The sequence below is a fragment of the Miniopterus natalensis genome, chromosome 7 (assembly GCF_054644295.1).
Source record: "Miniopterus natalensis isolate mMinNat1 chromosome 7, mMinNat1.hap1, whole genome shotgun sequence".
Lineage (NCBI taxonomy): Eukaryota > Metazoa > Chordata > Mammalia > Chiroptera > Miniopteridae > Miniopterus > Miniopterus natalensis.
In genome coordinates this window covers 2,168,280-2,183,534 of record NC_142087.1, presented here as the reverse complement: position 1 = coordinate 2,183,534, position 15,255 = coordinate 2,168,280, and the positions used below count along the sequence as shown (strand labels likewise).

General features: G+C 51.6%; 1 protein-coding gene across 1 annotated transcript in view; it reads left to right on the top strand.

Moving 5' to 3' along the window:
• MGLL (monoglyceride lipase) overlaps window positions 1-13,515 on the top strand; it is a 99,528-nt gene extending 86,013 nt beyond the window's left edge. The window contains exons 7-8 of the mRNA XM_016197331.2: window positions 10,253-10,468; window positions 12,924-13,515. Of these exons, the coding sequence (XP_016052817.1) occupies window positions 10,253-10,468; window positions 12,924-13,049 (342 nt within the window). The 3' untranslated portion in view covers window positions 13,050-13,515. The remainder of the gene's footprint in view (window positions 1-10,252; window positions 10,469-12,923) is intronic.
• Window positions 13,516-15,255: the final 1,740 nt, after the last annotated feature.

The window sequence follows — 15,255 nt, the reverse complement described above, 5'->3', positions numbered from 1 at the left end:
GAATGTTCTTAATAGTTGTCAGGCCAAGGATGTGGGTGGTGGTGGTGTGTGTGTGTGTGTGCGTTGCGGGTGGGGTGGGGGGTAACAAGGGGAGTTGCTCAGAGTCTCTACCTGTCCTCACACCATACCAGTGCTAACCATGCAGTTACTCATGAATAGAATTCATTGCTTTCTTTCGGAGCTCCATCCTGTGGCCTGTGAACTGGGTAGAAGCCAATAGAGAGGAGAGGCTGTGATTCTGAGTTCCTTTTCCACTGGGGACAATGCACTGGTTATATACTGAGGTACTTTGTCTTCTAGATCCAAGTCTCTGTTCTCTATAAACACTCTGGGATGCCCACCAGGAGTATTCTAGCTTGTTTGTATCACACTGACAGGCCATATGGTGAGAGCTGTGAGGAGTGGCCAACTTCACTTCATTTCATTTCTATAAGTGGGTGCCACTCCAGACCCCACCCAGTGCTTGAGATGTGTCAGCGTCAAGGATTAGTTCCCCTGCTCCCCTGCACCCTGCAGGTCTTCCACCCCCACGCCAGTAGGCCGTCTCTGCCCATAGCCCTTGAAGGCTCCTGCCAAGTCTTGGAAAGCTCAGCCGCACTGAAGCTTTTAACTAATTATAACCACAGCTAAAAATAGGCCCCAGCTTCCCCTCCATCCTCAGGACATAGCCTCCCACAGCAGTCCCCTCGAGAACTGGTTATTAACTTTCCAGTACTCCTGGTTTGGTTAGCAGATTTTATTTAGCTACCCTCCATCAATCATATTGTAACCAAATCACCTCCCAAATTCAGGTTTGTGTACTTGATGCACTTGTGAGCCAAAACATTGAGACACCGGTGGTTGGAGGTAGAAAAAGGTTTGTTCGATTTGGCCAAAACCAGAGGACAGGAGAGCAAGATCTTTCAAATCTGTCTCCCTCTCAAAAAGCAAAAGTAGGGAGTTTTTATGCAGCTAGGGAGCAGTGAGGGGTGTTCCAGGGAACTGAGAGAGAAGTCTGTGTTTCTTTAGTCACAGATAACATTTTGTGCAGCCAGACTTCTGGGCGGCAGCAGCTGGTAGCAGCTACCTTGGAGACATTCTTTCTGTCGGCAAAACAAACTCATAAATTCTCCTCGTGGCCCTGGAGTTATCTCCTCCTGCTTGACAAAGAAATAGTGTATCAGCAACACAAAATTATATTGTGAGGACAAGGGGTGCTGGGTTGAAGAACCAAGATTCTGCAAAATGTCTCATAATTGTGGGTCAGTGACCTTATCTTTAAAACAAAAGGCAGAAACTAGACATCTTGTGACTATTGCCATTGTTTAAGCTATATTGTTTTGTGCTTAACTAACTATATTTTTCTATTATCTCAAGCAAAGTATACTTTTAAACACTTCTCCTAGAACTCTCTTTACAGGCAGTCCTTCAGAAAGTGGCTACCATACTTTCTTAATCTTTGACTATAAACTACGTGACAACCAAAGCAATTGAAACATTAGTTAAAGCCTGTACCTATATCTCTAGATTCTATGATCTAGCATCTAAGCATGTTTACTGTTGACTGTTGGTTTCAATATCTCATATTTCCCACAGGAGACTTGTCCATTTGTGGCAGCTATAATTCACCAATGCCTTAAAAACAACAAGCCATTAGAACGTTTCTCGGACAGCTCCATATGGGGACAGCTGGCAAATGGCTCTGCCTTGGTCTTGTGCCCTGCAAAGTGGAGTCTGTTGATCTTTTCACCCCCTTACCCCAGATGTTTCCTGCTCCCAGCTCTCCTCCCGCAGATTCTGGGAGAAGCAGCTCTGAGCACGAGAGACAGCTTCCTGAAGTCAGTGGCTTTAACAGCAACAGAAAAGCCAGTGACTCTCTAGAGAGACTGTCAGGGGTAGTCCCAGTGGCAGCCAGACCCGAACAGAATGGGCTTCTCCCTGCCCTGCAGGCCGAGCTGAGCTTCTCACCAAGTACCTCCGCACGGCTGGAGAGGAAGGAAGCTGCACACTGGGATGGGTTCACGTGGGAACACAGCCTGGGCAAAGCTCTCTCAAAGATGCCACGGGATTAAATCCCCAATTACGTGAAGATCCCACGCCGCTGACTTACCAAGGCTTGAAAAAGGGGCCGAGCCAGACACAAGCCCCAAACGGGCCTCTGACCACAGGGTCTCCTGCCACAGGCCTGCCCAAGGGATGTATGGCTCCTCCTGGCAAAGGGAATCCAAAGAATGAGAAAAGTGAGACTGCGGGGAAAGGAGAGGCCAAAGGCAGGCAGTCCCCAGCTTTGTCTTCCAGTTCAATTGCGGCGCTGTCCAAATCTATAGGGAAGGCACCGCGGAGGTACCTGCAACACACACCCGTCCACTCAAGATTCACCGATAGGAGTGCTCTGTCATGCTTGCTTTATCTGCGATTAAAAATGAAAATGTAACTGTGGATATAGATTTTAAATCTTTTAAAATGTATTGTGGTAAGATATACAGAACATATATCTTTTTACCCATTTTTAGGCGTACAGTTCAGGGGCATTAAGTACGTTCACACTGCTGTGCCGCCCTCACCCCCATTCATCTCCAGAACTTCTGTCTTCCCAAACTACAACTCTGCCCATTAAACACGGACTCCCCATCTCCCACCCCAGGTCCTGGCAGTCACCGTTTTGCCTTCTGCTTCTGTGAGTTCAGCTATTCTAGGTGCCTCGTATAGGCGGAGCCATACAGTATTTGTTCTCTTTACCTTTTGAGCGTAAGGTCCTCTAGGTTCATCCATGTTGTAGCATGTGTCCGAGCTTCCTTCCTTTGCCAGGCTGAATAATATTCCATTGTATAGCTAGGCCACATGTTGTGTATCCATCCCGCCTATCCATGGACACCTGTTGTGCTCCCACCTCGTGGCTATTATGAATGATGCTTCTATGAACATGGCTGTGCACATGTCTCCTCGAGACCCTGCTTTCAATTCCTTTGGGTTTCTACGCAGAAGTCGGGTTGCCTGATCATTTTGGTTTGCATTTTCCTAATGAGTACTGTTGCTGAGTATCTTTTCACAAGCTTGTTGGCCATTTATATATCGTCTTTGGAGAAATAGCTATCAAGTACTTTGTCCATTTTTTAATCAGGTTTTTTTTTTTTATTGTTGAGTTGTGGGAGTTCTTTTTTGTAAAAATATTTTTAAAATTGATTTTTAGAGAGAGAGAGGAAGGGAGAGGGAGAGAGAGAAACATTGATTTGAGAGCGAAACATGGATCGGCTGCCTCCTGCACGCCCCCTACTGGGGACTGAGCCCACAACCCAGGCACATGCCCTGACCAGGAATCGAACCGGCAACCTTCCGTTGCAAGGGACAGTTCCCAACTGAGCCACATGAGCCAGGGCTGGGACCTACCTGGATGTCCAGGAGTTCAAGCTTTAATAGCAAAAAGTAATTCTTGGAGGAAATATTCAGTGGCTCACGGGCCCTTGAGTAAGTGACAGTTCATATCTCTAAGCTAATCCTGATGAATCCTCTTTGTCTCCAAAGATGAAGCTGCGTTGTCCTTATTTCTGATGGTTCTTGTCTGGCTCAGGAATTTCTGCTCGAGCCTCCTGGTAAATGGATCTTGCTTTGCTCAAGGGAGCCAAGGAGACTTTCTGTCAAGTGAGGCAGGGCCCTCTCTCCCCTTTGCCACCCTGCAGGCAGCATAGCAAGTTCAACTTGCTTGGAGCACCCACTTTGGGCCAGGCCCCAAGATGGAGGCAGAGACACCTGATCAGTCACCCTGTCTTCTGAGGTCACAGTCAGAGGGGAAGAAAGGCTCATCAACGCCTTACAGAGGACAGAGGCAGAAAGGCCCGAGTCTGGACACAGCTCTCCAGCTCTGTCTGTGCCACAGTGTGACTTTGGAAACCACACTCGGTGTCACTGATCCTCAGTTCTCTTGGGGGCCTAGGGTGCAGCCTGGCACAGCATCATCCCTGGGCAGATGGGAGCTGTTGTTATTATAGCTATTAAAGAGGTGTCCACAAAGCTACAGCAGCCCTGGGGAGACAGGCACCAGTTTCACTACTGGTTTCTGGGCACCTGTCATGGGAGGAAACACTTGAACTGTGCCTTGACGGGAAACTGGGATTTGCCGGCAGCCAGGAGTTAGGGCGTGGGAAGGGGGCATTCTGGAAACTGGAAAGAACCAGGGCAGCCGCCAGTCTATAGGTACAGAAGCTGAGCAGGTGAAAGGAGCGGAGCTGGGGATGGCTCACACAGTGTCCCTGGGGAAGGCAAGGGCTTCCCGGAGGAAGGGGCAGCTGAGCTAAGTATCATCAGAGAGGAGAAACTCTATGGGCAGCCAAGGCTGAGGGGACAGCCATGTGAGGGTACAAGGGCTGGGGGGCCGAGTGTTGAGGACGGAGGCAGAGGGGTGGCTGGAGCCCCATCACATGTAGCCTTGCAAGTCACAGGAAGAGTAGGGACTTAGCCCTGCATCGTGTGGGAAGCACAGCAGGGTTCCCAGGGGCAGGGATGCCCAGGGGGAATCTGAGCACAGTGTGCAGGGGTGGCCAGATGGGAGGAGAATTGGTCAGAACCAAGAGGAGGGGACATGTGAAGAGTGGAGCAGGCACTGGCCACGCTGCAGGCAAGGCTGTTTCCAGTGTTCAGTATGTTTTGTATTCAAGCCAATTTCTATGCTAAATTATTATTTCATTTAGAATATTCCACAAGCCTGACATTCATGAGAACACAGCCCAGTGAGCCACGGGGAAACAATACCCAGCAGCTCCAAAGAGCTTACCTTTCAGGGAGGTTTCCTCTTTCATGCCTAATTATTCTTTGTCGAATGAACTAATGAGGGACCTCTTCTTCTAAGGCCCATGGGTATCATTGCAATGTGAACAGCCCCTTTGCCAGCTGTTGGCCAGTGAGCCAGGTCCAAAGGTTCCCAGCTGCCGTCTGATCTGTGCCAGGCTCCCAGTGCCCAAAGGTGTTGCTTCTGGGGCTGGGTTAGAGAAAGGTTGGCTCATTCATTCATTCATTCATTCAGCCAGTATTTACTGAGGGCCTCCTATGGCAGGGCACAGCAAAAGCAGGACAGACAGAGCCCTGCCCCAGGGGCCAACACTTCAGTGGAGACAGGCAGGTACACAAACACCCAGTTGAAGGGTGAGTGCAGGGCTGGAGAAGGGCTGCTAGCCATCAGAGCCTGGGGGTCAAAAAGGCCTAAGAAAGAAAGGGAGTAGGTGTTAATTAGTTCAGGAGCAAGGGGCTGGAACGGCCACTTGAGAGGGCCAATGGAAGCCACGGTACCTAGGAGAGGACTACCTACCATCCAAATCTTTCCACAACAAATTGCCATTCAAAACAGGTAGGAAATGATAGAGGTCTCTGCAAAGACATGTCCATTCATGGTAAGGTTCCTACTGATTTCTAGACTTCAGAGATCACTTGGGTAGATTTGTTGTGCGCTCTCTCCACGATGCCAGAGGAGGCTATCTGACTTCCCTGTGATAAGATAGGTGGATTAAGAAAGATCTAAACAACCGAGGAAGGAGATGGGAGTCCTGGGATGGGCTCCAAAGCACAGGTGGAAGAGTGAGGCTTCCATAGGAAAAGGGAGGGTATTGGAGGGAAGGAGGGTCAGGAAAAACCAGTTGTAGATCCATCTAGGTACCTGAAGGGAAGCTGCAGGAGATTAGACCTGCTGGGCTATATTTCTCGGTGAATGGTAAACAATGTCGTGTGAGAAGAGCGCACCCCTGTCTGTGTCGAGTAGGACGCCCCATCCCCTTCTGTGAAGGGTGGCAACCTGTGGGACCCGCCGAGTCATTTCACTGTCTGTCAGGCCTAGATGTTTTGGTGCTCACCAGGGACCCACCCCTTTCTTATCTGAGGAGTGTCACCTCCACAGCTCCTATGAGTCCACAGGACGCCTTTACTCTCTCTCCTCTAGATACGTAGCGCAGCATGGCCAGTGGTAACGAATGCTGTCGGTGGACTCCAACTGCCTAGGTTCTTATCCTAGCCCCTCCCCTTACTTGCTGTGTAATCTTGAGTGGGTCACCTAGCCTCTCTGAGCCTCTCTTCTCAAGTATGAAATGGTGAAAATAACAATAGTCCCTAGACTGGGTTCCTGTGAAGCCTTATTCAACATGCGAGTGCAAGTAAAGTGCTCAACACAGCACCTGGTACAGAATTAAGGGCTCAGTGTGTTCGTTATTTTAAATATAATTTTAATTAAAAATGTAATTTTGCATTCCATCACGGAACAGATTTTTTAAAAATAGGTCAAGGGATTTGACTGTAGGGGTGGTGCTAGATTTTGCAACTTTAAGAAAACTCCCAGCTGTAGATTATAACTCTATTTACTGTGCTTTAGGGCAAATTTTCTTCTCCACAGAGAGACAGTGTTCAAAAGTCAGAAGCCCCAGTTGGCATGTTCCTGGCTGGCAAGTTCAACCTTGCTGAGAGCTCTCAGAGCCCCAGAAATCAGTGAAGGCACTGGAGGAGCGCTACCATCCGCATAGGAGGCCGGGAAAATATTCACAGCCTGTGAAACTTAAAACCTGAGAGGAACCTTCCAGATTCCCTCAGTGGGAAAGCTGAGCCCTGAAGGAGTAAGGCTTCATCTAAGGTTATGTGGCCCAAGGTCTCTGAGGCAGAGAGGCCTTCAGTGTGGAGCGGCCTTGCTCCCCTTGTGCCCGGTGTCAGATTCAGATGCACCCCAGACATCAACCTCGCTATGGGGCCAGACCCTGGGCTTGGCACTGTGTCTGAATCATCTCATTGACTCTCCCTAGAGTCCTCTGAGGCATTTCCACTATCACTCCCATTTTGCAAATCAGCAAACTGAGTCTAGGAGAGAAGAGCTCTGCCCAGATCACTCTGGGAACTGTCGGGGCTGGGTGCTCCTCACTCCTTTGGTCTCCCTCCCAAGAAAAATCCTTCAAATCTCAGCCAGTGGCAGCACCCCCAGGTCAGTCATCTGAAGCAAAGATGTGGTCACTTCGACCTGGACCCACAGCCTCCAGCTGACATGTCCCTAGCTGACACATTCTCAGCTGGCATAAAAAAGAAAAAGGGGGATTGGGGTGCGAGAGACAGTGCCAAAGACTGGGTCTTTGTTATATGTTACATGTTTTGATGTAATAGTATTTCACATGTAGTTGTGAGAAATAAGAGAGAGGAATCTCATGGACCCAGTTCTCCTTGATGCTGGCATCTTGCAAAACTCTAAGACAACATCACAGCCAGGAAGCTGATACCGGTACAGTCAAACCACAGAGCATCCTATCGTCACAAGCCCCTGTGTAGAACACCCACTTCCTCCTACCCACCCCTGGCAACCTCGTTTCTATTCTACATTTCTCTAATTTTGTCATTTCAAGAATGTCATAGAAATGGAATCATCCACAAAGCCATCTTTTGGGACTGACGTTTGCATCTTTGGTTTTGAATGGGCTTGCTCTGATGACCAGTGCTTTGGCGTTGGTCTGGTTTAGGAGGGATAGCCCTGTCCGCCTCTTTCCTGGGGGTGACAGGATACGTTCTCACGTCACAAATAGGACTTTTGGTGATTTTAGATCTTAAGCTCTTAAAAAAACAAAAGCTGCTGTAATTGGACCAGAATGGTTACTTGAGCAGAGGGTTTGGGCTATCTGAGCCTCAGTTTCCCCCTGAGGTATGGCCCTCCATTTTGCTCCAAACCCCACTTTCCCTCTGCCCCTCGCCTTGTCCCAGCTTAGCTCACACCAGGGGCCTGCCCTTTCCCCGACATATCTGGCAGCTCCTTCCCCAGGCCCGGAATCAGCCATTATGTAAACAGGGCCTACGTGATCAAGACATGGGAAATGAAGCCAAGAGCGGGAAGCCACTTGGGCCATCGGAGCAATTAGACCCGAGAACAGACTCCCCAGGGGCCTCATGTGGCCGGGATGTCTTGGGTCAGCAGGGAAAGACGACAGGCCATTTCAGGAAGGCAGTGGTCCTGTGGGCTCTGGCCCTGTGTGCTCATAGGACACGTCCCCTGCAACCAGGGTCCAGCAGCATTGAATAGTTGCCAGCCTGCAGAGACCCAGACCCCAACAGGGGCTTAAACAGGGGAGAAGCTTGTTTCTCTGCACAGGGACTTCTCAGTGTCACCAGCCCCACGTGCTCCAGTGCATCTTGTTGCTCTTTGTTTCTGGGGTGTGGCTCTCATCCCTGGGGCCCAGCTCCCTCCTTACTCTGCTTGTGTCCTGGTAGGTGGGAGGGGGGAAATAAGACCGGCCTTGGCAAGAGGTGCACACAGCACTGCCTCTCCTCTCCCGTTGGCCAGGACATGGCCATGTGGCCACACCTCACTGCAAGGGAGGCTGGGAATGCGGTCTTTGTTCTGGGTGCTTGTGTCCAAATGAAACACTCAGGGTTCTGTGGGGGAACAGGAACTGAGTAATGAAGAGTAGGCATTTATCCCTATTTTTCCTCCGCAAAATAGAGATAAATGAGAGCCATCCCTCAGACAGGGTGCTTCTGAAGGTTAATCAGGTTAAACATGTGGTGCGCTCGCATGGGAGGAAAGAGCTCAGAAGTGTTAGCTACTCTTTTTTCTTTTCACTGAGTGAGATCTTGCACGCGATGCCTGGGCACTGTGCTGGGTACGCGTCCAGTCGGGGTGCTGCAGGTGCCATTGCTCTCGTTAGCCTCAGCTCTCCACACACTCCAAGCCCAGGGCTCTCCTTCCAAACAGGGCTCCTTGCAGCCTCTGGACAGGCAACTGCTCTGGCCATGCACTGCCTGTGCACTACCCCTGCCAGTCTCTTGTCCTCTCAGCCCCCAAACAAATGGCCTGAGCCTGCAGGATTCAGGCCAACTCAGCTGCAGGAAGTGGCTAATCCGTCTCATGTGGCTTTCCACAAAGGCCTGCTTTGCCTGCTCTCTCCCCAGCATGGGAGGAATCGGGGATGGCAGGAGTGACCCAGAATAGCCTGTCCCCTCTTGGCATAGATCCAGAATTCGAGCTGAGGCCTGTAGGGGTGGTAGCAGAAGAGAGGTGTGGCCCCCGCCCTTGTAGAGTCAGGTTGGAACACAGCGGACACTCTGGCAGCCTCACAGGGCAGCTGGAAGCACGTTTCCTTCCAGCTGTCCCTGCGTTCCTTGTCCCCATAGCCCCTCTGCTCCCTTACCCAATACCGACACCATGTGGCACTTCTCCAACCAGCCAAGAACCCACTGGCAGGGATGAAGGAAATGAGATAAGAGATGTTATGGTCTCACCCATATGTTCTCATACCTACCCATAGAAACTTACCCAGATTTCATGGGGGCCATGCCCCATCTGGAGCCACAGTGAGCAGGCAACTCAGTGTTCCCGTAGAGGAGAATTGAAGCCAGGGAGGACAAGGACAGGGTGTCAGGGTGGCCCCGTGAAAGGCTGAGTCAGATTCTGAGCCATAAGTAAGGAGAGTGTCAGAGTTAGGTCCTGGGCAATCTGATGACTGAGGAGGGAGAACCCAGCCTCTGGGAATGTCCCCTGGAGAAGCAGCAGGCGTCCCTGTCAGGGTGGCAGGCAGCCTTCTACAGCCCAAAGAACATGGAGACTAGAGCCCACCACAGCGCAGACCTGCCCTGGAATGGCTCCTCCGGAAACCCATGGGGTGGTGCCCTGCCAAAGTGCCTCGGGCTCCTCCAACCAGCCCCACACCTTCCACCAGCGCCCCCATTGCCCCTGCATTTTGTATGTGCCCCTCACCCACTTCTACCAGATGGACACTAAGTAAGGGAAGAGAGGCTTAGAGAAAGCAAAATCCACACAACTACTAATACCAAAGTATCTTCAGAGCTATTCCTGAGTAAAATAATCCTTAAGCAATCCAATGCTGCCTATATAAAAATATATACCTTAATACTTGTATGATTGCAGAATGCATAGAACAAAGCCTGTGAAGAGAGGCATCAAAAGTAGTGCAGGGCCTGGCCAGTGTGGCTCAGCAGTTGAGCATCAACCTTTGATCTGGGAGATCACAGTTTGATTCCCCAGGGTGCGTGCCTGGATTGCAGGCTCAGTCCCCGTTGGGGGGTGCAGGAGGCAGCCGATCAATGACTCTCTCATCATTGGTGTTTCAGTCTCTCTTGCTCTCCCTCTCCCTTCCTTTCTCTGAAATCAATAAAAATATATTAACAAAAAAAAAGTAGTGCAGGTCTGGGTCATGGAAGGGCTGGCCATACTGCTGGCTCTTGGCAGCTGCACCCCAGACTGAGTTGACTGAATGGAATCAGCTCTGCAGGCCATGAACTGATAGAACCCTCTCTTTTTTGCCTTCAGGTGGATCTTTATAACACGGACCCACTCATCTGCCGGGCAGGACTGAAAGTGTGCTTTGGCATCCAGTTGCTCAATGCTGTCTCAAGGGTGGAGCGGGCCCTCCCCAAGCTGACCTTGCCCTTCCTGCTGCTCCAGGGCTCTGCTGACCGCCTGTGCGACAGCAAAGGAGCCTACTTGCTCATGGAGTCCGCCAAAAGCCAGGACAAGACACTCAAGGTGAACACCTGACCCCCTCAGTTCCCCAGGGTGGGAAAGGTGGCATCCCTTTGGCCACATCTGCCCAGAACCCCCAAGGCTTCCCCCAAGAGAAGCATCTTGGGATGGGGCCAACCTGGCCCCATTGAGAAATAAGTACCAGGAATGCAAGGCAGTCGTTAATTCTAAGCAAGAACACGAGCCATTAGCCAATTGTTTGTTCATGGAGAGAACACTCAGAAAATGTCCTGGTCAAGGAAAAAATCCACAACTGGGCACTGGGCAAAGAAGTGTATCCAAGAGCATGTCTCCCGCTTTTCCATGTCCAAGGTCCAAAGGCATGCGGCTGCCCAGCCTCTCTGCAGGTTTGTTTTCTGCAGCAGCTTGGGACCAGCCACACTGCCAGTGGCTCTGGGGGTAGCAGTGCAGTGGGACATGGCAGGGTCTGGACTACAAGGAAATTTGCAAGAGGGGATGGGACCTATGTCTTAGCCACATGGCCTGTCAGACACACAGACCACAATGAACTAACTTGGAGGGCCTTTAGAGATGGAAAATGTGGTTTGGAGGGTCCAGACTTCCCTGTTTTTGTTTGTCTAACTGAACTGGGGGAAGAGCCCCAGCTGGAGGGGGGCATGGGGAGAGGCGAAGCACCTACTGTATACATGTCAAGTGACCATTGACCCTGAAGGCATCTATCTGTGGTCAACTGGGCAGATCACAGCCCCAGTATACTGATGAATGGATGGATATGTGTCCTCAAGCTGTGCCATTACAGCCTGTGCAACAGACACTGGAAAAAACAGGGCCATTTCCTGCTAAGTTATAAAGAGAACAGCAACTTGCTGCAGATCCCACACTTACTGAGCGGTAGGGTCAGAATTCAAACTCACACCCTCTGACCCGAGCGCACTGACCCTGTCCATTCCATGCTGCACTGGCAGAGGCTCTCACGCCTTTGCAAACTGGCAAGTGCTCCCCTCACACCATTACGATTGCAGACCCTGGCCCACACCAACTACCAGATGTAGACTCGTGGATGAACAAAAAGGAGAAAGTGGAAAACTGGCCCTTAAAATGCTGGAGAGTGTACAGTGCCGCGGACACTCTGCAGTCTGGGTGAAGGCACCGCGCAGATCACGGCCTTTGCCGGAAAGGAACCTTGGTGACCCGTGAGAGGAGGCCGTGTAGAGCGCTCATTCATTCATTTCTTCTTTAATCCAAGTGTTCACTCACTGGGCATTGACTTTGTGCCAGGCCCAGAGAACAAGACAGGAAAAGTCTTCACCCTCTCGCACAGTCTGTCCTGGTGGATGAGCTACAAACAAACAGCCAGACAGGATGACAATGATGAAGAGGGTCAGTGTCCTGAAGGAAATTAGGCAGAGAGTGGGGACAGAGAGGCCAGGGAAGGGGTGAAGCACCTACTTCAGATGGGCGGGCAAGCCTAGGTGCTGACAGTGACCAGAGCGGTGGAAGTACATTCCAGACCAAGGCAAGGGCAGCTGCAAAGACCTGAGTGGCAGAAATATTGGCGTATGTAAGCCACCAGGAGACCCGAGAGGGGGACGGTGGCATGTGACGGGGACCTGGCAGCAGAGGAGGAGCTCGGACTCTCTCTTAGTGCAGTGAAGCCACCAGAGCGCTCTGAGCTGGGCAGCAACGTGCTTCCACTCCAGTTCTCAAAGCCTCTCTCAGCTGCCACGTGGAGGCAAGAGTGGAGGCAGGAACACTGGGTGGGAAGATGGTGGTGCCACCCAGGCCAAGGGGAGGAGCTTGGCGTGAGGTGGAGGTAGTGAAGGCAGGGGACAGCCTGGCAGGACTGGGAGAGAGCGTGACCGTAGTGATCAAGTGATTAAAGATGAATCCCGAGCTTAGGCCTGCACCAGTGAGAAGACTATGACCCCTGCCCTGAGGTAGGGGATATAGGGAGTTCCATTTTGAGATACCCATTAGAGAGTCCATTGGAAATTTGAGGGAAGAATTGAAAGAAACCCTAAGAGGAAAGTATTTCTAGAAGGTTACCAGCTTCCGAATGATGCTAAGAAGGCAAATAACGTAAGAGCAAGTGTCCCCTGGCTACGGAGACTGAAGGTCATTGGAGCCCATGCCAAGAACAGTTGCTGTGGGTCGGTGGGAGTGACAGTAGACTGGGGTCGCTGAGGTCCGAGGGGAAGGGGAGTGAGTGAAGACAGGAAATGGGAATTATGGCCTTGAGATGGAGGCACCAGCCAGGCCCACAGCTGGAGGGAGAAGCTGAACAAAGGGAAGGTGAGTGTTGATTTAAGAAAGGAAGCGCTGGAACCGTGTTGAGACGTTATTTCAACCATCATCTGATCAAAAGGCATTGGCACCATAAAGACAAGAGTCCTGGGGGCATGGGGAGAGTCTGGGGGACTCTGGCTGCTACCTGTGGCCTCCCTCCCTGCACCTGCAGCTTCCTGTCGCCTTGATTTCCTGTCTCTCCTAATTGCAGATTTACGAAGGTGCCTACCATGTTCTCCACAAAGAGCTTCCTGAAGTAACCAACTCCGTCTTCCATGAAATAAACATGTGGGTCTCTCAAAGGACCACGGCGGCGAGAACAGGGTCCCCACCCTGAGTGCACCGTCCAGGCAGGCCATCCCACAGTTGGGGAAGTGGGCAGAGGAAGGGCAGAAGCTGACCTCTCAGATGTGACTTGCAAAAAATAGATATATATATATATATATACACACACACATATATATATGAATTGAAGGAATCCCTAGCATAATTTACTAAAGAAAAAAAAGACATTTTTTGTCATATGTTAGGTTGTCTGTCCCTGGATCTACTTTAAGGGATAGATACTTTATGCAAAAACAGAGAAGGGTGACAGGCAGTTTTCCAGACATGGAATGTGCTGGAATGTCCTTAAACACAGCACAGCCTCTGCCCTGTCTCTCCCAACTCCTGCAAGGTTCCCAGGAATTCCTGGTGTTCCTGGACACCTGACTGCAATAATTGCAGGAGCCCCCCTCCTGTCCACCCCTCCAGCCACCCCCCACCCTCCACCCCCATCGGCCTCAGTCTGGCCTTTCTCTGGCCAAGGTGGGAAGGGGTGGTTGGCCCCCACTTCCCAGGCAGACTCATATGCCCCCTGAGGCCCAGAAAATGCCTGGTACTTCCTCAGAATGCATCCCCCCCCCCCCCCATGACCCCTGTCAGCTCCCTGTCAGCAGGAGCCAGGCTTTGGGGTGGCGTGAAACTTGACCTTGAGAGAGAAGTTGGCAGGAGACCCTCTTCCCCTTCCTTCCCTTCAGGGAGCCTGAGGCTGCCCACCGAGAGCTGTGTATTCAGGGCGGCCTTTCCCTCCATGACTCATTTTACTTGACACTATGAGAAGATGAGTGTACTGAAGAGGAAGGGTATATTCTAAAGCAGACACTATTTGGTAGGTGGGTGGGTGGGACCCAGGGGGCTTGGAGGCATAAGAGTCTGGTGCCTCTGCACAGGAGTGGGACAAGCTGACTGGGGACCCTGTGCTAAAGGCATCAAGGCACAATCCCTGGAGGCAGGGCCCTGAGCGTCAGCAGTGGCTGTGACAAGCTTGTCCCTGGTCCCCACCTGTCTGGGTCCACAGCAGCCCTGGGAGCTCAGTGCTGGCAGCACAGCTACCTCTGGTGGCAGGAGAAGGGAGTCCCAACTCGGTGGCCCTACAGCCAGGTGGGCAGGTGAGGCTGGCTGATAGGGCCAACCTTTCCTAGCTGAGGCCCCGCAGCGCCTGACCAGCCTTTCTCAGGTGCCAACCCCGGCCCGTGGCCCCCACTTAGTGCCAGCAATAAAGGGGGATCAGTGCTCACTGTGGGAATACCTTCACTCTCAGTCGGGCTGGCTGTGACCTCATGAGGCTCCTTAGTGTAACTATGACCATGGGGGGGTTAGGGGAGCCCCCCTATGGAAGGTTGAACCCCATGGAAGGTACAGGCAGGAGCCCCAGACTACAGAAGAGGTGGCCATTTCCCTGCCAGGACCCCTGACTCTAGGAGCTGGGTCTCCCCCCTCCCCTTCCTCTAGCAGCAGAACTGCTGCCCTTCACCCACACCCTGTTCTTCTAGGGCTTTTTCCAGGCCTCAAAGAGGGGAGCCCCTCTGCCCTCCCTCCAGGGACCCGCCCACACGATGGTGGAGCTAGAACTGGTCCCCTTCCAATGGGCAGCCTAGTCATGCTTGCCCAGGGCCCAGGCTTGTGTTCTCCTGCCCCTGCCCCTCAGGAGAGGTCAGGTGCCCAGGAACCTACCCCCTGGGGGCAAGGTCCAGGTCCCCACAGAGAGCAGCTTCCATTGCCCCATTATATTTCTCTGGATTCTCCCTGAGGGAGAAAATGTAAGAAATGCACTGAAAGATAAGGTCGATGCCTGTTCAGCTGGGCAGCCATTTGAATGTTTGCGCTCCTCAGCTAAGGAAAAGCAGAAACTACATTGCAAATTAACAAACCCACAAGACACCCTGAGCCCAGAGCTGTGACAGCTCAGGCCAAAGTCCCCACACCTCCCACCCACCATACTCCCACCCTGCCCCTCCCAAAAGCAGGTGATTGCAATATCATGTCCCAAATTAACTATCAGGCACATGGTTTGACCAGAAGTCTTTGGAATGCATGAATTTATTTATATGAAAGTTCTTAACAGAGACAGGTTCAATTGCATTTACATATCTGGTTAAAGGATCACCTATATTAAAGAGAAAAAAGTATTTGAACCCGGGACTCACTCCAATCTAGGAGAGGAGGCCGGGGTGGGGCCGTGCCACGCCCACCTGCTGACAGAGGCGAGCGCGGAGGGGACC